Genomic DNA, 20,565 nt, shown 5'->3' on the forward strand with positions numbered 1-20,565 from the left:
ATCCTTTAATCATATACCTTTTACCATCGTTGATATTAATATGACTTTGATTACCTCACAAACGATTAGATGATGTCCCAAAATAGGATCTTCTCTTGATTTACTTCTCGCTCTCAAATTAAAATATTGTAGATAGCTTATGAATGTGTTCAAGACTTCTTATATGAGGACTTTGTCTATGAATGCACACACTCTTATGTCTTTTAAAATAAATTTATCTTGTATGTTCTATTCCTTTATTCATCTTTCCTCATAATACTTAAACCCAATGAAACTCCTTTAAATATTAATAAATCATAGTTACTTAATTTCAATCTTTTTAAAATTTTAGGAGCTGAATTCACTTAAATTTATAACTATTTCCCTTTATTTATTTCCATCTTTGTAATCCCCTTTCTTTATTTTTTAAATATATTGCATTTGTGTATGTAGGGAGGGTATACATTGTATAAAGAATTTAATTTTACATTGGCCCATTTGTTCATATCACGCAAGTGGAATATGCTGAAAGATCACGATTTTCCATTTATTCTTTAAACATTTGATTCCCTCTTATTTACAATGCATGTTTTCTTGTTTTAAGACCAACATTCAAGTGGTATTAGTTTTCAAGAAATGGAGATTCTAATTTAACACATGGTTTATAACTCCATAGTGCAGACTTGGTTTTCAAAACCTGAAATTTTATGGAGCTTTTACATATTTTAAGGAATTCAGATTATGGACCTTTTATATCTTGAAGGAATCGGTGCTTTATTTCCTATGAATGCAGATTTTTGTTTTGAGTTTCATGACATTGTTGAGCAGATTTGGAGCAGCAAACTCATATTTTAATAATGAAATTAGTCACCAATGAAGATAAATATCTGATTTAAGAGTTTAGTTTGTATATGATGGTATTTTGGATAACCAGTAAAAGGTTATATGTTTTCTTGTCCTTTTTGCTCAAAAAACTCCCTAAATCACCTTCATAGTAAAGATAATGATTAACTAATTCATAGTTCCTCTTCTTTCATAATTTTGCACTGATATATAATCTGAATGCTCTCAATTATATATGTGATGTTTATTGAAATCAATGTTTTGCACTATAAAATATACTCTAGTTTGCCAATGAATTATCTTTTCAGAAATGATTTGGGTAAAGTCTTCTAATGCAATAACAACCTTGTGGGTCCTCCTCAATGTCTCTTTTCAAGGATAGCAGAGGACTACTTCACCTTGGCCATTGGAGGTGCGTTGTGGCTTATATTTTTCTTCCCCATATAACTCTCGTGCTTAGCAATATTTAGTCCACTGTATATGGATCGTCGTTGATTGCAACATGGATCATCGTCGTTGTATATGGAACATGGAGATAGAATAAAAAATTGCAACTACAAAACACAAGAATATCGAACATCTAACATGAATAATCTGACAAACGAACAGAATTGAGAAGATCATGCAGAGGAAAAATGAAGGAACCAACAGACTGGGATGAAATGACACTATAGGCGTTAACAGATAAGAGCTCAACTTTAGTTCCCATCTCTTAGCTCTACATGCACTTCTCTCCCATACATGTTTTAGTCATGATCACCAAGGTGAGCTCAAGAGGAGTTTACTTGAAAGCAAGGCAAAAGGATGACTCTGTGTAAGGAATAATGACTCAACAATCACAACACCAAAATAGATAGAAATGCAACTCTTGATGAAAAATAGATATCTACTGTAATGTCCTGTTTCAAGGCTATTACTTGTTTTCCTTTCAATTCATATTACTTTGATATTTTCCTCTATCTGATCCCCCTCCCCCCCCCCCATATATATATATATATATATATATATATATATATATATATATATATATATATATATATATATATATATATATCAAAGAAACGTGAATCGGAATCGGATCGGAATCGGCAAGGCCGAATCGAATCGTGAATCGGCAATGAATCGGCAATGAATCGGCGATGAATCGGCAAATTTGAAAAAACCCTTTAAATTTAAAGATTTTAACAATTTAAAACTTATTTCATGCACCCTTTATTGAATATAACTTAAGCACACTATAACATCATCAAATAGAAGTTAAAACTTAACATACATAAACATGAAACATAAAATCCATCATATACGTAACTATGTTATCTAAGATTCTAAAATGTAAATTGTAGGCTAGCTGAAGCAAATAGAAATCAAATGATCATAATGATTTAAATCATAGAATGTATGTAAGATGATCCATAAGACATCAAATCATAAATTTATGTAAGAATCTAAGATGAAGATCCATGAAAGTTTGAAACTTTGAAACATATGTCTATCAATGATTCAGTATCAATATCTGTAAACAAAATATAAAAACAAGGCTCCAGCTCAAGCCTCAGGCTCATAGTCATCATCATCCTCAACATCATCCTCAAGCTCAGCTACAGCCTCAGCCTCAGCCTCTGAGTATCCAGTCTGCCTAGTAGCAAGGCGTCTAATGTAGGTCCTAGAGGACTGTCGAGCCATATCTCCCGCATATAAGATGGGCTCACGAATGTCGCTAGGGCCTGTGTCTGTGCGTGCACGTGTGCGTCTACCAATGCCTGAAGAATGTGCTCTAGCTGCCTCAGCCTCTATATCCACCTGGTCAATCCACGCACGGTCTTCCTCAGTGAAGACTGGATCTACAACCTCTGTGAGCCACTCTGATTCTGGATCAATCTCCTCCAGAATGATCGGAGAGGAGTCAGTGCCCAAAATCTGTCTGATCCTAAGACGGAGGTTGTAATGAACAAAGACAAGATCATTCAACCTCTGCACTGTCAACCTGTTTCTCCTCTTCGAGTGGATGTGCTCGAACATGGACCAACTGCGCTCACATCCAGAAGCGCTGCTTGGCTGACTCAGAATACGAATGGCAATTTTTTGAAGTTTTGGGGTTGTGGCCCCAAACATTTGCCACCATCTATCTGAAATAAGGGAAAATAAAAATAATTAGTCTCATTTACAAATTACAAATTACAAGTTAACTCTAAAATTACATAATCAACTTTAAGTTTAGAATCTAGATTCATGAACATTGAATATATTATTTAATTTTTACCTGGCTGTATTGTTTCCCGAGCATCTATGGCTACCCTGCTAGAGAAAAGTGGCCCTTCTTTATTATTGAACTTATCAAGCTCAATAATTGCAGCACTGCTATCCTCATCAGTACTCAACCTCTGGATCACTGTATATAATCCGGTGAGAACCTCCTCATCCGCCTTGAAGTCAGGACGGAAACGAAATGCCGAATTCAAAAAGTAAGCTGCTGCATGGATGGGTCTGTGGAGCTGATTCTGCCATCTCCTATCAATGATGTCCCAAATAGGGGCATACTTCTCCTGCACTCCTTCATACTGAGCTCTAATGGCCTCCTTGGCCCTATCCATGCCCTCATATATGTAGCCCATAGAGGGCTTCTCCCCATCAGCAGTTCGTAGGAGAGATACAAGAGGCTCAGTGGCCTACATATAAAGTAAAACAAAAATTTGAGTCAAAACTTAAACATAGAATAATTCAATAATATAAGGTAAAACTAAATCATTAAACAATTAGCATAGTAAACTGTAAAATATTAAATGTTAAATTGCAATAAAATTACCTTAAGTATTTCTCTAGCAGGTTTCCAAAAACCATCATCATCAAATATGCAATCCACCACATCTATCCCTGCAGTGGTTGTAGCATAGGAAGATGAAATCCACTCCCGCCCAACAAACATGCTCCTCAAATCATCCCTTGATGTCAACAAGGACTGCAAGGTGATGAAATTCGAGGCAAACCTCGTGATCCCTAGACGAGCTAACTCTTTGTCTCCTGTGTACTTCCTCATTGTGCTAAGGACAAATGAATGATTATAAATAAACTTACATATGTTTTTTGCCCTTTCCACACATGACTTGACCCACTCAAGTTTGCCAATTTCCTCCAACATGAGGTCAAGGCAGTGTGCTGCACAAGGGGACCAAAATATGGTGGGGTGCCTCTCCATCAAAAGTTTGCCTACAACAATTTTAAGATAATTAGAAATTCAAATTTCAAACATGTTAGAACTTAGAACTTAGGAAACTTAGAAATTCTAAGTTAGAATTAGAAAAAGTTCAAAATTCAAATAAATTTATTTTCAAAACTTAAAAAGTTAAAAGTTTACCTGCAGCAACATAACTTGCTGCATTATCCGTCACCACTTGCACCACATGTTGTTCCCCCACCTCTGCTATAACTTCCTCAATAACCTCACATAAGTATGTGGCGTTTTTTACATGAGCAGAAGCATCAATGGATTTGAGGAACATGGTATATCCTACAAGTAACAAAACAACGAATTATAATTACTATTAGCAATCAACAAATCAAAATTTGAAATAGTCAATCACGATTCAAAATTATGTATGTAGGAAAGTAGAATGATCAATCACCTCCACAGGATACAAGAAAATTGAGGAGTGTTCTTCCCCTCCTATCTGTCCAACCATCAGTCATGATGGTGCAACCCTTTTCGATCCACTCCTTTCGGTTGTCCTCAAGCTCATGCCTCATATCCTCAACCATTTCCTCCAGGAGGTATCCACTCAACTCAGCCTCAGTTGGGGCTTTAAACTCCGGACCACAAATGGCAACTGCATCTATCATGTTCTGCCAATAAGGAGTCCTGTCACAAATAGATAATGATATTGATTAGAAATTTAGATGTCAAAAACTAAAATCATAAAACAAGTAGATATAATTAAAGTTTTACTTTTACTTTTAACTTTAACTTTGAAGATAACAAAGAAAAAAGAATCAATTACCTGGCTGCAATAAATGGAATGTTGCAAAAGTACCAGAATTTGCAAATCTCTTTTCTGGCAGCATCATGAATCTCCTTGTTCAAACCCATGCCCTCAAGCGTGGGTTGGGAGCCAGGAGTAGTGCGGGGCACAAAGTAACTATCCATTCTGCTTTTCCGCACTCTAGGCCGCAATAGGTTGGTGTTGGACTCTGTCTCAGTATGAGACCGACTACCACTAACACTCACATGAGCACTAGCACTAGGATGAAAAGGAGGCCTAGAAGAACCCTCCCCAACACAACCTACGGATGCGGAAGCTGATGCAGATGCACTTGCAGATGTAGATGCGGTTGCGGATGTGGGAGCACGGGAGCCAATACCTCTTAACCCTTCAAGTTGCATTTTCTTAGTCAACTTGTCTTGTTCAATTTTTTCTAATGCCACTAAACAAGAGCGTTTTGCCTCAGCGGTTTGTTGAGTGCAAACTGTGACATCATGGCCAGGTATGCCAGCAATGTGGTATTTCAATCTATAGATACCTCCCGAATTTATTTTTTCTTTGCAAAATATACATTTTGTTTGATATTTGGTTCTCCCAGGAAACTCTTCATTATATTTCCAGCATTCATCTTTTTTACCCATTGTGGAAATTGGAAAATGAAAGCAAAGGGCTGCTCCAATAAAAAAATTCATGTAAAAAATCAAAGTTTGCAACTAATAAACAAAAACTACAAAACAACAAACCCTAGTTTGCAATTTAGTAAAACTAAAAATAAAAAACATTCAAGATTTGCAAATGAACACTAAAAAAATTTAACAAAAAATGCATACTACACTAACATGCAAAAAAAAAACCAACACTTACCTCTTGCAAATGAGTTGAGGAGTGTTGATATTGACTCCTTAATGCTCCCAATGCAATTTATGGCCTCCCCAAATGGACTTCTGATCTCTTTGGTGCTCTTCCTTCTTGCCGGTTGGAAACCTATGGATTCTCTTTTCTCTTCTTCTCTCTCACTCTTCCTCTCTTCTACTCATACTAAGCAAATAGAAGGCTCTTTAGGGTTATAACAAAGAGGAAAGTCAACTTAGAAAGCAAATAAAACATGTGTTTTTTTTTTAAAATTGAACTTTCTATCCTTGCTGCCGCGGCCGATTTCTGGAGATTCACGATGGCGATTTTGGCGATTTTTGCCATGAATCGCCGATTTTGGCGATTCAGGCGATTCACACGAAAAAATCGCCACCAGCGATTTCCGATTCCAAAAAAATCGGGAGCCATGAATCTTATCGCGATTTCGGCGATTTCGGCGATTTCATGGCGATTTTTGGAACTATGATATATATATATATATTTATTTTATTTTATTTTTTTAATTTATTTTTTAATTGTAAGAGTCACGTCTTCTCACAATATAATAATTATAGTAGTTATATAATTATATTATATTAATATATATATATATATATATATATATTATTTATGTAAGTTTAATAATATATATTATATTTTTAGTGATATCACTATTAATAGTATTAGTGTTATAAATATTATTTATTCATTTTATTAATCTTATATATCATATTATGTATATATATAATTTAATAGTATATTATTTTAAATATCTAACATATATTTATGTATAGTTATATGATAATATATATAATAATAATTTATATTTTCAATTTATATACATTATTAATCATCTTAATATTATATACTTCATATAATACTTATTTATTATTAAATTATATATGTCAAAATGGGATATCACATCTACCAAATATGGATGAAAAGTAAATTCAGATGTTACTTCCAAATAAAACACATCCTACAATACTTTAGAGACAACAAGAGTTAAAAACAATTATAACAGAAAAATGTATATGAGCATCACAATGGTCCAGAAGACATGAATGCATGAAGCCAAGAACCACGCCCTAGGGTGAAGGCATTTTGAAAAATGAATATTAAATCTTCTGCAAAATTTTGCAAGTGGAGACCTTAATTGCTATTATCAAAATTAAGCTCTAATACCATGTTAATTTTGACCCAGAAATCAATAATAAACAGCGATAAGGAATGCCAAAATAGATACAAGAGACACAAAATTACCCTGGGAAAGCCCTTCCAAAATTGAAGGAAAAAAACCAACCACACAACAAAATCAATTTATTGATAATCAAATGTTAGTGTACAATGTTCTTCGCTTGATGCGATATCTATAACAAATAGAGACTCTTCACATTACAACTAAAGGTCTCTTGAATTGCCCAATACATGACTTCATTTTTCAAATACACAACTCTTTGTATTTCCATCCCTCAAGGCATGTCGTATGACACGTCTTTATATTTAATATTACAATTTTATCATAAATGTTCTCTCCACCTGAAGATGACCATAACGATAATTAACACTCATATTTCTAGAGATAAAGATCTCTATCATAGCTACAATCTCCAATAATCTGTTAGCCCACATATGACTTGAAATATATAATATTTGTTTGAAAGACCATATGCAATGGTAGAATATTATTTTCACCAAATAATTTATGTGTCAAAACCCAAGTATATGCGTCCAACACCATACAAGAATCCACTGCAAAAATCCTTGGATTATGACAATTCAAATAAATTTTATAAACCTTTCCCAAGCCATATCAAAGCTTTATAACCATAGATTATTGTATAAGGTGAAATGAGAAGCAATCACAAGAGGTCTCAATTACTTCACATTTTGCGGATTTCACAACCTTATACCTCAAAGAGGAGTTAAGGAGATCGATCCTTTCAATTCCAATTCCAAGGTAACTAAATCTAAGAAGATTAGTGTCAACCAAATGATGGAACACTAATGCAAGCAAAGATCTAATGGTTATAAAATTAGAGAAAGAATACAAAACCCATAAAACCCTAATGTAGCAAGAGCTATGGGATGTAATTAAGACTATAGATATTGAAAGTAAATAAAGGACTTACCTTGAAGAGTGAGGTAGAATATTGGATCTGATTTGCTGGTTTTTGTACAACTCCAAACAGCAAACAGTTTAAGACCCACACTTGAAACAGCAAGATCTCCGAAAGCTAGAATTCATTCGGCTTTCGACAGAGTCAACCTAAGGCAACAGGGTCGACATGGCAAGGTTGCAGTGTGTCCCTGTTTGGCTGTGTCCAAATGTAGAACAATTTTCGGATCTCTAAAATTCTACGAAAAGGATATCCGAATTTGTGTTTTGTTATATCTTCTAAAATCTGCAACCTGGAAGAAAAATGGTTTTGTTTAGTTGGGGGGGTTTATCTTGGTCAAACCCTAGCTTAGGAATTACCCTTGAAATTGAAATAACTAAAATGCTGGAAATGTAAAGTAAATGTATGAATCCACTTTACAATAGTAGGATATCTCAAATCAAATGTAGTGAGCTCACTTTACCAATTGAATGGATCAAGAAGATGTGAATGTAGAAGGATGCAAGTAAAGGTCCTCTCTTGATGACAAGCTCCACTATCATCAATGAAGGAAGCTAGATTTTGAAAGGTTGTGGTATGAATGTGGAAGAGATGATGAAGCCCCAAAATGGACTCCTTGAATGCAGAAGATCTCATCTGTAATGGCTTCCAAAGGGATCTCCTTGAATGCTTGAAAATGACTTGGATGTTTGAATGCTTCTTGTTTGTGAATGATGAGATGCAAAATGAGGCAAATGGGTGTTCTTATAAAGGGTTTAGAATAAACTTTCTCCCGCCGGTCGACTGGACTCACAATTGCTTCGGATCAATCCCAATACAAAGCCCAAGAAGGAGACCCAAAATGGGACCCTGGCAGGGATGCAGTGTGTCCTTGCTAAATCTCTAGGAATCCCTCGAGGAGATAGGTCTCAATTTGGAAAAATTAGGTACAGATTCCGAGAAAACCCAGTTCCGAAGCAGAAAAGAGATTTCGAGTGATTTAAGGAAGCGAAGGGAGCACCGAAGTGAATAGGTCCTACCTCAAGCTTTGCACCATGAAAGAGGAATGCCAAGGAGGATCTATTAGGTCCTACCCCAATTCCATCTAGAAGAAGCAAAAAGAAATGAGAAGAAAGAGGAGAATGCAAATTAAATGCAAGCCTCTCACTAAATGGGTGCCAAGCCGTCATTAAATTGAAGTGCTTCCAATTTAAGACATCACATTTAGGCCTCACTTTAGCGAGAGTATAGACTCAATCTGAACACTTGGTAAAGTAGAGCACGGGGCATGAGATAACCTTTTCACAACCAAGGAGACAACATCAAGCCCCCCAAGGGATTTGAGTCTTTTCTAACTCCAAGATTATATTAAGAGAGAAATCATTGACAAATAACTGCCAACTCTGACAAATATAGTAGAACCACTCTAGCAAAAATGCCATCCCAAAACTTCTATCGATCTGAATGTTTAAAATGTTCATACAAAGAAGTATTTTACATAGAAACCATCGCTGTAATTAGGAGCATGAATTCAACACTACTCTAGATAATAATAAAATTATTTATATTGTTTACTAAAATTATATGTATGTAAATTGTCCCCTGTTTTCATAGAGTAAACACTTAGATCTGAAAACTTTTATAGAAACCAACCGGGAAAAGCAAGTCCAGTGTCTCCCATGCTGCACGTCTAACAGCTCTTGTTGGGTACATTGGACCACCAGGAGATGTGAAGCTATAAAGGCATGATTTGAGCCTTGTGCTTGTGGTCATCCTTATCTCCTTTGCTGCAAGCAGTAAGTCCATTGTGTCAAAAGTCCAATCGAAAAAGAAAACAGTTTTGATATGAGAAATGAATGATTTGAGTCTCAAGTATATTGATTATTGGAACACAAATCAACAAATAGTATACACATCCAAATGGAAAGGGAAGCTGCCATCACCCTGAAGCACTCTCATACATTTCAGGTAGTGCAGTAATACAGGCTCCACCTTCAACTTTTGCAGCTGAAATGTCACAACAAACAACAGAAATGACATGCAAGGACAGGTACTCAACTTCTTTGCAAATGAATTCATGGGTAAAACCCAGAAGAAAAGCAAGATGTAATCACAATTAAACTTGTTTACGATATATCAGAACTTGCCTGATCAGTTAGCTCAATGACAAAAAAATCTTCTGGACCCCCAACTAAGAAAGCATTTGGAAAAGGAGGAAAGTGATTCAATAATATTTCCAACCGCTCTTCTGTAAGACATGGTTATCAACAATACAATTTATGAATGTATGGTATCAATTACATTACTTGATGAAAGTTACACAGATGATGATATGATCCAATACCTGGTTCGTAGAAGAACAAAAATCTTGAAAGCAGCATGAAAAGTTCTCGCCGAGCCTGATATAGGAACATGCAGAAAACTTGGCATCTAAACACATTTATAAAAGCTAAAGGCATATGTGGCTAGAATCAAGAAACAAAAATAACCACCAACTGATTTTAGTATAGCACAACACTCAATGGTGGAGATCCAAACAATAGCAGAACAAATATATATATAGCTAGGAAAGGACCCAATGATAAACTGGGATAGACAATGCAGACACCTGAATGGGAATTTTGTTCAGCCGCCTAGGCACCAATGCAACCTCTTCAAAAATGTACTGCAAAAATATAATTTGCCAAACAATACTTTTATAGGCTGAGATAAACTCCCTTCAGATGACATTTAACTCAGGGAAATCAAATGTAGAACTCAACTTTTAAAGTCATGGAAGCTAGATAATTTAACAATCAACCAAATTCAACTCTAGCTATAACACCCTCATTCAAATGGCTAACCAAATTTTAAAAATGACAAATAAACTAGTGTTTATGATTCTGTTCTCTTTAATGGCTATGGCTATTATTATACAATGACAAGAAAACTCTCCCTTACAATAAAGAACTCACATGGAAGAGAGAAAAAAAGCGTCTTGTGTTGCTTTGAACATCAATCCTGCATAAAACAGTTTTGATGTAATTTCAAATGGATGCCAAAACCAGAAAAATATTGGCAATTGCTTTCAAAGAAGCTATAACAGCCAGAACAATTGAATATAAAAAACAGGAATTGACTTGCCAAAAAATGATTGCTTTACAACCGGGAGAGGAAGCGGGAAAGAGCCAACTAAGTTACCATTTCATGTAGTAATCCATGCATACAATCACCAGTAGTTATAATGTGGACAAGATAGCAACAAACATGAAATTTACAGCATATGCCATACTAAATTAATCGGCATCTTTTGTAATATGCAAATTTTGTCAGGACTGAGCAATCGGCTACACTAAGTACATACAAGCAATCTGAGAAGATTTTTTCAGAACTTTACTACAATGACAAGGGTTTGTATGCTTCAACAATACATCTTTAAAGTTTTTGCATACATATCACTGCTAGTTAAGGAACTATAACATCTGTCAACACTGTGGACACATATGACTGTAGTTGAGGAACCATCACGTCTGTCCTCGCTATGGATACATATGACTGCTAGTTAGGAACCATCACGTCTGTCAACACTTCTCCTCTTATATGCCTCTAGTCATGCACATCAACACCCAATGAAGAAATACAAACTATGGTCTACTCATGTTTCAATTTCAAAGATGGTAACTAAAACATATTAGGTCTGAAGTGAGCACAGACTGCCAGCAAACCCCAACCCAAAATGAACAAACATAACTTGATTCGTATCTTAAAAGCATTTCCTCTTTCACAATTCCAGTCATTTCTATTTCTATCACAAAAATCTAAAAACCTATCACAAATTACATAAACACAGGTTTTGAGCAGATTATACAAAACAACATATGCTTCCCTATTGAAATTTGATATTACATTTGCAGTGAGTATGTATCAGCATTTCCTGACTGTTTCCTTATACTTACATATGAATCAGGTGCATTACGGATTTGCTGAACTTCCTGAACTCAATTTTTAGTCAACAAAGCACTTCAAAGAATCTAAGAAGAATTGGGGAGCAAAAGTGACACTTGTAGGAGACGGATCTGATTTAACTACCCATACTAAATTTTAGAGGAGCACTCTCACCTGGAAGAGAGCATGTGTAACAACCTGTTTTCCTGGGTCTTAAATTAACAACTAACATACTCAGAAATACAGTTATTACTTCAATTTCATAGGAAGAGAGTTAAATCAGTTTCATTTATATGAAAAAGATTGACGGTTAAAATCAGTTAAACAAAATTTCTTAACTAAGAGCTTAAAACACCATCAAGGAATTTACTGTAGATATTAAAATCAACATACCATGGAATTCGAAATCAGAAATCATTGTAGGGATGCTTCTGCAACCACCCAAGTTAGTCCACAAACACCACTATAACAATATCAAATAACAACTACCATCCAATACCGCTATATCAAAATCAAATGACTATTACCCTTAAATACCACTAAATAAAATTAGAGCATCACATACCATGGTATTAATTAGGGCATCGATTACCATTGGATCATTTAGGGCATTAGATACCACTATATCACTCAGAGCTTCAGTTACCACTAGATCATTTAGGGCATTAGATACCACCGAATCAATTAGGGCTTCAAATACCACTGTATCCAATTAGGGCATCAGATACCACTGTATCATTTCTTTCCTTCCGATTGCTTAACTGTGACAATAACTTAAGATTAGAATATATGCTCATATTTATTGTTCATGTAAATGGAAGATTGATATAACAATCCATCAGATAAATCTATCTCTCACAACTAAATGTAAAATAACTATAACGATGATATAACTCAATTACTCTTACCTTCGTCTTGCATATACATCATAAAAGTAGAAATACCTGTTTCTGACAAACAATTGAATGTATAGCTTATCTTTGTCTGTTGTACGTCCGACAACTTAGAAGAGGTGAAGCATTGTCAGGGGCTTAACCACCCAACTTCAGACCATAACTTATCCCCATGCAATCTCTATCGAGAAAGGCCCTCCCTACTTGGAATAATGATGCAGGAGCATCTTGCACAGGAAAATTATTGAAAAAAAAATATTGAAAAAAAAAAAAGAATCTGAAGGAGAGAGAAAGTGACGAAAATTAGAGGAGAAATAATAAAAAGAATTAAAAAGGGGAAAAAGGAGAAAAGAAAGGAAAAGAGGAATATCTATTTTCGAGGTGCATAGGTGGCATAATAGAAAAAATAAAAATAAAAATAAAAATAAATGGTTGTCATTCCATTTATCGAGGTGTGTGGGTAGAATTCTAGAAAGTTATGAATATTGTAGAAAGTTGTGGATATTGTAGAAAGTTATGGAAGTTGTAGAAGGTTGTGGAGGAATTCTAGAAGGTTGTGGATAAGTCATGTATTGGGTGGTAAGTGCCTATTTAAGCAAGGCATATGAACATTTCTAAGCAAGCTTGAGAAGTGGAAGCTCGAGAAGGAGAAGCTCGAGAAGGAGAAGCTCGGGAAGTAGAAGCTTTGGAAGGAAAGCTTAAAAAGGTAAAAGTTGTGGAAGGTGAAGCTTGGAAAGCTTGGAAGGCTTCAAGGTCTGAAAGAGGAGGAAGTGAAGAGTGAGTGTTCCTGACTCTGTGAACAAAGCGCCGAATGTGAGGCATGATCATAGAGAGCTTGTGGATTGCAGATCTGTTGTCCTAGACTTGTGATGTGGTTCTTGATTGTTCATGCAAGGTAGCAGGTTGCGATCTGACTTGCAAACAATTCAAGGTTGTCACAAGGAGCATGGGAAGGATTTGTTGCAGAGGGTTTATGAAGATCTTGAAAGATGGCTCCAAGAGGATTGGACCCTAGGATGATTGCGAAAATCCATGATATAGTGAAGAGGAATTTTTCTAAGATGATTTCTCGGTTGGATGCTAGATTGGCTAATCAAGCTAAGAAAGTCAAGGTGGAAGAGGTTGGTTTTGCTGATCAGTCTGTGGAGTCTGATGCAGAACCTGCAGAGCAAATAGAGGTTGTTGCTGAGGATATTCCTAACCTTGTTGATGTTGGGATGGAGGTTGGTTTTCATGGTCAGTTGGTTGAGTCTAACATGGATATTGTGGAGCACTCGGTCGTGAATGATCCGATTGTTGGAGGTGAGTTATGTATTGCAGAGCATCTTGTTGTGAGCAATGAGGTTGCTGGTGTTGAGAGTTTGGCATGTGTTGATGGAGATCTACATGTGGTTGCTGATGTGGACTTTTTTATTGCTAGTATGGACGCACTAGTTGATGTGAATGGGAGTTTGCTAATGCAACATTATGTTCAGTTTGTTCCAAGGAGTGAGCACGCTGATTGGATGGTTGAGATTCTGGTGTTTGATAGAGTGATGCAGATGTGGAAGATTTGTATAGTGGTTTTGTTCTCCTTGTTGAGGTGGAAGCCTTTGGTGAAAATGAAGATGGTTCTAGATCTTTCTTTTTTGGTGTCAAAGTGTGGGACACACTTTTCTATCTACCGGGGGAGTCTGATGCAAGAGCATCTTGCACGAGAAAATTATTGAAAAAAAAATTTGAAAAAAAAAAAAAGAAAAATCTAGAGGAGAGAGAAAGTGACGAAAATTAGAGGAGAAATAATAAAAAATAAATAAAAAAGGGGAAAAAGGAGAAAAGAAAGGAAAAGAGGAATATCTATTTTCGAGGTGCATAGGTGGCATAATAGAAAAAAATAAAAAATAAATAAATGGTTGTCATTCCATTTATCGAGGTGTGTGGGTAGAATTCTAGAAAGTTATGAATATTGTAGAAAGTCGTGGATATTGTAGAAAGTTATGGAAGTTGTAGAAGGTTGTGGAGGAATTCTAGAAGGTTGTGGATAAGTCATGTATTGGGTGGTAAGTGCCTATTTAAGCAAGGCATATGAACATTTCTAAGCAAGCTTGAGAAGTGAAAGCTCGAGAAGGAGAAGCTCGGGAAGTAGAAGCTTTGGAAGGAAAGCTTGGAAAGGTAAAAGTTGTGAAAGGTGAAGCTTGGAAAGCTTGGAAGGCTTCAAGGTGTGAAAGAGAAGGAGGAAGTGAAGAGTGAGTGTTCCTGAGTCTGTGAACAGAGCGCCGAATGTGAGGCAGTTTACAGCAGGATTATGATGGACTTGTGAGTGTGTAGACAGAATGCTGAATGTGAGGCAGTTTACACTTGGATCTTGGATAAGGTTGAAGAAGAGCTAGTGACTGCGGTTTAGAAACAAGGAGATTGCTTGGTGGCTTGCGAGCACAAGTTGAGATCTTGGAGGTCTCTACCAAAGTGTGGATCTGGACTAGCTTGGGCTTGGATTGGATCTTGAGAGATCTTGAAGAAAGGTTATTGTAATTGCTAAGGATTTTCAAGTATAATAAAAGAGTTCTTTGGGAAGCATTTTATTTTCTTGGTCTTCATATTGTTGCATTCTTGGTTGTGAGTTGGTAAGGGTGGTGTGGCCCTTCGTTAGTGGTATCAGAGCAGTACTTCATCAAGTGGTTTCAGAGCAGGCCCGTCATCCAGTGGTATCAGAGCGTACCTTCATCAAATAAGCAGGACTCATCTTATCATCCACTGAATTTCCTAGTATCTAAACATACCATTCGACTTGATAATAGGAGGATATAATTAACAGAATCAGGTATGAACTATTAAATGGTTCCTAGAAATGATAAACATTGTTATGTCATATCTAAATTCTATTTCATGTTATTTCAGATTCCTTTACCTCATCACCCATTTCCTTGGCTAAACAGCTAGGTGAGTCCCAGTTGTTCGGAATATTATGAGCAATCTACTCTTTTCACCTCTTCACCATTCATGGCTACTCTGTTGATGGATCCCAAGTGTTGGAGAGTTATGAGCGTTCTATTCTTGATCATTGTTTAATTCTTGATCATTGTTTATATCTTTATCATTAATCGTGGTACAAAAAAAATAAAACATGTTCTCGAGATCAGCAACATTCATCCAGGTTCTTGACACATTTAGAAACTCTTCTTAAGAGATACTGTTCAACTGGATATAAGGAAAATTAAGAAGTTCTTCATAAATCTTCAAGGTTTATTCAGTGAAATAAACATGAATATAGACTTAAGAAGAAGTTCTGATCCTAGCCGACTCTTATAGATTTGCATTTTAGAAACTTGGAAGGTTAATTCAGGACCTGATAAGTATTTAATATTGATCTTAAGAATTCGAACTCCGTTTGGTCCTTGCTGGTCACAGATCTTTGGCCGGACTATTGACACGGCAAGGAGCAGAGATCAAAGTTTCATACTTGCAGGTTTAACATGAAAGAAGATGTTTTATGATGACTGCATTCAGATTTACAATACATATATAAAAGAGTCCACTAAAATCATATAATTACTGACCACAAAATCACTACAAGATTAGAAATAGATATTCCAGATTCAAAAGTATATATCGATGCGAGGAATGTGAGATTTTTGACCTCAAAGCAAAATATTAGCCTCTTCTCAAACACACAGAGACTCAAAAAGGAAATACCGGCTCCTATCAATGATATAGTCTCCATGCACTTCCAAATATACACAACACAAAATAATGTAATTCTGATTATTATTCCCTATGCAGTAGATTTTTCGTGCACCAAGTATAAAGTCTAGCATTCGCCTGAAAGTAATCAAGCATTGATTGTCGTAGTATTGAATATAAGCTCTATAATCTAACTCATCACCAACAACACTTTTAGTGGATGTAACTATAGGAGAACTTGGTGCAACATGTGGTTCTATACTGCTCTCATGTGATGTCCCCTGTTCATAGTATAATATTGTGATTTATTTATTTATTTATTTTCAATCACCACTTGTACCGTTGTCATCCTCTCAATTTATCTCTTTGCATTTTGGGAACATTTATTGATCATTTTTCAGGAGACTTCTTCCTCCACAAACACAACGTTAATTCCAGATGTGTGAAGGGAATGCATTGATTTGGTGTGTCAAGCTAAGTATGTGTTTGAATTTGCTATGTATGGACCTCCTTAACTTTAATATGTTGTTGCTTCTGTTATAACTAGTTATGATCGGTCTAAGAATATACACTACTCCTTATATCTTCTTGATATATCTGTCAATTATCCTCTAAATCTATCAAATAAAATGTCATACTGACATTGGCACAGATATTTGACTTAACTCAAATATGTCATACATATATGCTTTTGTTGCCTAGTGTACTTGTTCTTTTTTCTATTCACCTTTTTGCTCCTACCTTACTCTCTTAATCTCCCTCAAAAGTTCCTTCCATTTGTGGGTATGAGGGGGCGTGCAAAATCATTGAATTGTACTAAGGATAAGGACATCTGAAATTATTGAGATATTGTATGTATTGTGGTTCAGACTTTAAATTCCCGAATTGACCATATTCTATCAATCTCAGCGATTGTATATGAGTGAATGTAATCATAGTGTTAATTGAAAACTAATTCTATGATTTAGCAAACTCAATTCTAAAATATAATATTGATAAAAAAATTTAAGTTAATTGAGAAAAATTAGAGTCTAAAGAAATAAGTTATAAAATATGTCAATATTTAAAAGTTAAGGGCCTATTTAGAGCAGCGACAAAAAAATCTCACTCATAGCAGTGTTTCCTTGTGAGCAACATTTTTTCTACAATTTCTATCTCATCTGGTGAGCAGCGTGAACAATATCGCCTTCTTCTGTGATTGCTATATTATCTGTTGATTCTTCTATTCTGCGAAAAGCAATTGATGCAGAATATTAACAAACTGAGGGGGTTCTAAGATTACGGAGAGAGGCATAATTAATACCAGGACATCGACAATCACAGTGTACGAGAGTTTTACTTAATTCATTCAGTTCCCTCAAATTATTGGAGGCAAAATTTAGTGCAAGGATCATTTGAAGCAGCAACAGATATATAGTTCGGATTTGGCACATTCAAAATTGGATTAGAAAACAAAATTGTGCACCTAAGGATATGCAAATTATCCATGCGAATTACAAAGCTGGCAGTGCGAACTTGAAGGTTGACTAATGTGTAGTTGTGGCCAGTGGGAGCCCATAATAATGTTGTATCATACCTATTTGTGTAAGCGAATTGTAGATCAGATTGGCGAATTCTGCTATTTCATGACAGCAAACTATAAGATGTTTATTGATTTCATTGATCGAATCTAACATTGTCAAGAGGCGGATTGCTGCTATAGCAAATCGGCTGCAAGTTTCCTTACATCATCATGAATCCTTAATAGAGTTTTATGAAGCATTAAGGGAGGGTATGACTCTGCTCCTAAACTTCTCGGGCAGATTAATATGCAGCGATAGTGAATTGAGCAGTTATTTCTATTCTAAATTTGTCTTGCAAAGGGCAAAATATTTATTTGAAGGAGCAAATAATATCCAGTAAATTACTCCTCTTTTTCCACCAGAAGATCATCTGATTCAGAAGATGCTGCCACTTTTGCTGTTCCCTGTCACAGATTTCACCTGTCTAGTCATTTTTCCACATTGCTGTCCCGAGATATAGACCGTCTATTGCTTCCTTTAATCCCTGGTCATGGGAATCGACAATAAAAGAGACGATTCCCCCAAATTAGTCAATTCCCCTGCCCAAAAAGGCTTTCAACCTAATACCATTTGTTCCATTGCAAGCCTTGACAAACAAATTTGCTTCCTTAATCATACTAAATATGCAAACCGAAATAGATATCCCTTGTTCTCTCAACAGATAGGTTGACCAGCTAAATCTCATGAGGTTTCCCCCAAGATTCATGAAGCACATCTCTGGAAGACTGAGACCTCAAATATCAACACTGCATTCATCCTTCTTAAAACATATATCCCCCCTCACCATAGGAATTTTAATCCCAAGTCTCCTACTCATTCCTCCATTCAACCTTTCACGGCTCCTTGTCCCAACTTTAAAAAAACTGAGGAACAAATCTTGATTATCAGCAATCATTGTCAGAATGTTGATGTATTCACATTTTGGAATGGACCAAAACAAGAAATGATCAATCTCATTAACTAGCTAAAGGATTTTTGTAAAAATCAGGTAAGTATATCTCAACATTCTGATAGATTAGTTTACATTCATTGTAGTGATGAATATGTTAAAAAAGATTTCCTCTTTGTCTCTGATTGTTATTTTCAAGGTTATGTTGTTAAATTCTTTGAATGGACCCCAGATTGTAAGGAAGAATTGTTAAACTTCTCCATACCAACCTGGATTTCCATTCAATCTCTCCCTCCTGAACTTATGCATGTAGAGATTCTTCGGAAAATAGGTTTTTTAATTGGTAATTGGATAGGAATAGACGCCTCTTTTAAATATTGCAATAATATTAATTTTTTTATCAACTTCAAGACTAATAACCTAAAATTCAAACCCATTAAGGTAATAACAACCAAATCTATCTATAACTTAAACTTTTATAGATTTGAAGGCAAAAACTCGGAAATAATCAGATTAAATAATGAGAGAAAGGTTACATTTAAAACTTATCAACCAACTTCGGATCTTAAAGATACCTTCCCTATGATGAATATAAGAAACCAAAAGGAATACTAGAGGAAGTCCATAAGTGAGAAGGTTCCCATGAAGCCTATTCATGAGACAGCATGGAAAGCAGTTCCAGAATTGGAGGATGGTGAATTAAGAAAAGAAAAAAGAAAATTTCTAACTCCAATTACATATATCAAAAGCGGGTCTTCTCCTATCTCCAAGAAAGATCAAAAGAAAGTAACCGAGATACTACAAGCTGTAAAAGGAAAAGAATCTCAAAGCAAAGAAAAGGAAAAGTTATTAATATCGGATAATGGTAACGAATCTATTGAATTGTTACATATGAAAGAATGTAAAAAGGCACTGGCTCACAATGGAAAATAGATCTTACTTGTGAAATCAAAGTCCCAAAGAAATCAACAAAAGAGAAGAAAAAACTGAACATAATATGTCTAACTCAACGATGCAAAGTACAGTCATCAGCAGCCAAAGGCTAAACAAAAAACTAAAGAAAGCACAGAAAGAAACTTGTGCGAGAGAAAAATTGTCAGGAAAGGAACCTAGATCTTAGGACAAAAAGCTCTTGGGTAATACTAACAGCAGTCTTGAAGAAATAGAAAACAAACATATTTTCTCTAGTGTATCTCCAGAGCGAACTAAGGCTAAGTGTATAAAAGAATCAATGGACACTCTACAGCAACAGAAAGAAGAGCCTATGAAGGAGTTCATAGATCCCAAAAAAGAGGCAATCAATCTGTTCTCCAAGTTTTGGCAGGAACCTACTACAACACAAGAATCACCTATTTCTAACCCCAGTAAGTACAATGCAAGGGAAAAGGATCAAAGTAAGATAAAAGGAATTTTTACACGAGTTTCAAGACTTCCTGAATAATGATACGTCAAAAAATGAAGACTTGGAAATGTTAATTTCAGATGAGGCAAAGAAAGAGAATTTGGAACTATTAACTGATGAATTGATCCAAGTATTTAACTTCGACAATATTGACAAAAGCAGTGATTTACAGAAAGAGGATTTAATGCAACAAGTTCTAAAATTAGGTGAAGATAACTACACCTTTGAAGATTTAAGAAGATATATGTTAATCATTGAGGATGAAGATTAGAGAAGTAAATCTTTACAAACAACTAATTCTAGAATAATAACAGAACAAGGAGATGGTATGGATATGGGCAAAACATGGAGTATACTAGTTGTATCAGATAATAGACATATAGATGGCTAGACAACCCTAGCAGAACAAACAATGAAAGAATTAGAAAACAAGGGAAAAGCTGAGAAAGAAGGAAAACAATCTGAAAGTGCCTTAAATGCACAGGAGA

The 20,565-nt window shown here is 35.5% G+C and overlaps 2 protein-coding genes across 3 annotated transcripts in view; both read right to left on the reverse strand.

Annotated features, from left to right (window-relative positions):
• Nucleotides 1-20,565, reverse strand: part of LOC149576423 (K-stimulated pyrophosphate-energized sodium pump protein) — a 199,921-nt gene that overhangs the window by 49,322 nt on the left and 130,034 nt on the right. Inside the window, exons 5-10 of one of the 2 annotated variants that reach the window (XM_089817234.1) lie at nt 10,702-10,747; nt 10,356-10,412; nt 10,092-10,146; nt 9,895-9,995; nt 9,691-9,754; nt 9,401-9,534 (exon numbers count right to left, since the gene is read on the reverse strand). In XM_089817234.1, coding sequence (XP_089673360.1) covers nt 9,401-9,534; nt 9,691-9,754; nt 9,895-9,995; nt 10,092-10,146; nt 10,356-10,412; nt 10,702-10,747 — 457 coding nt within the window. The remainder of the gene's footprint in view (nt 1-9,400; nt 9,535-9,690; nt 9,755-9,894; nt 9,996-10,091; nt 10,147-10,355; nt 10,413-10,701; nt 10,748-20,565) is intronic. The other variant, XM_089817237.1, reaches the window with a different exon arrangement.
• On the reverse strand, nt 2,220-5,823 carry LOC149576424 (uncharacterized). Its single transcript, XM_089817227.1, has 7 exons — nt 5,661-5,823; nt 4,815-5,469; nt 4,443-4,675; nt 4,175-4,327; nt 3,626-4,026; nt 3,083-3,488; nt 2,220-2,948 (listed from the first exon to the last, which is right to left on the reverse strand). The coding sequence occupies exons 2-7, from the start codon at nt 5,435-5,437 to the stop codon at nt 2,368-2,370; spliced, it is 2,397 nt and encodes a 798-aa protein (XP_089673353.1). The 5' UTR covers nt 5,438-5,469; nt 5,661-5,823; the 3' UTR covers nt 2,220-2,367.

This window comes from Cupressus sempervirens, chromosome 1, assembly GCF_028749045.1.
Source record: "Cupressus sempervirens isolate cs-2001-9-10 chromosome 1, ASM2874904v1, whole genome shotgun sequence".
In the NCBI taxonomy this organism is placed as follows: domain Eukaryota; kingdom Viridiplantae; phylum Streptophyta; class Pinopsida; order Cupressales; family Cupressaceae; genus Cupressus; species Cupressus sempervirens.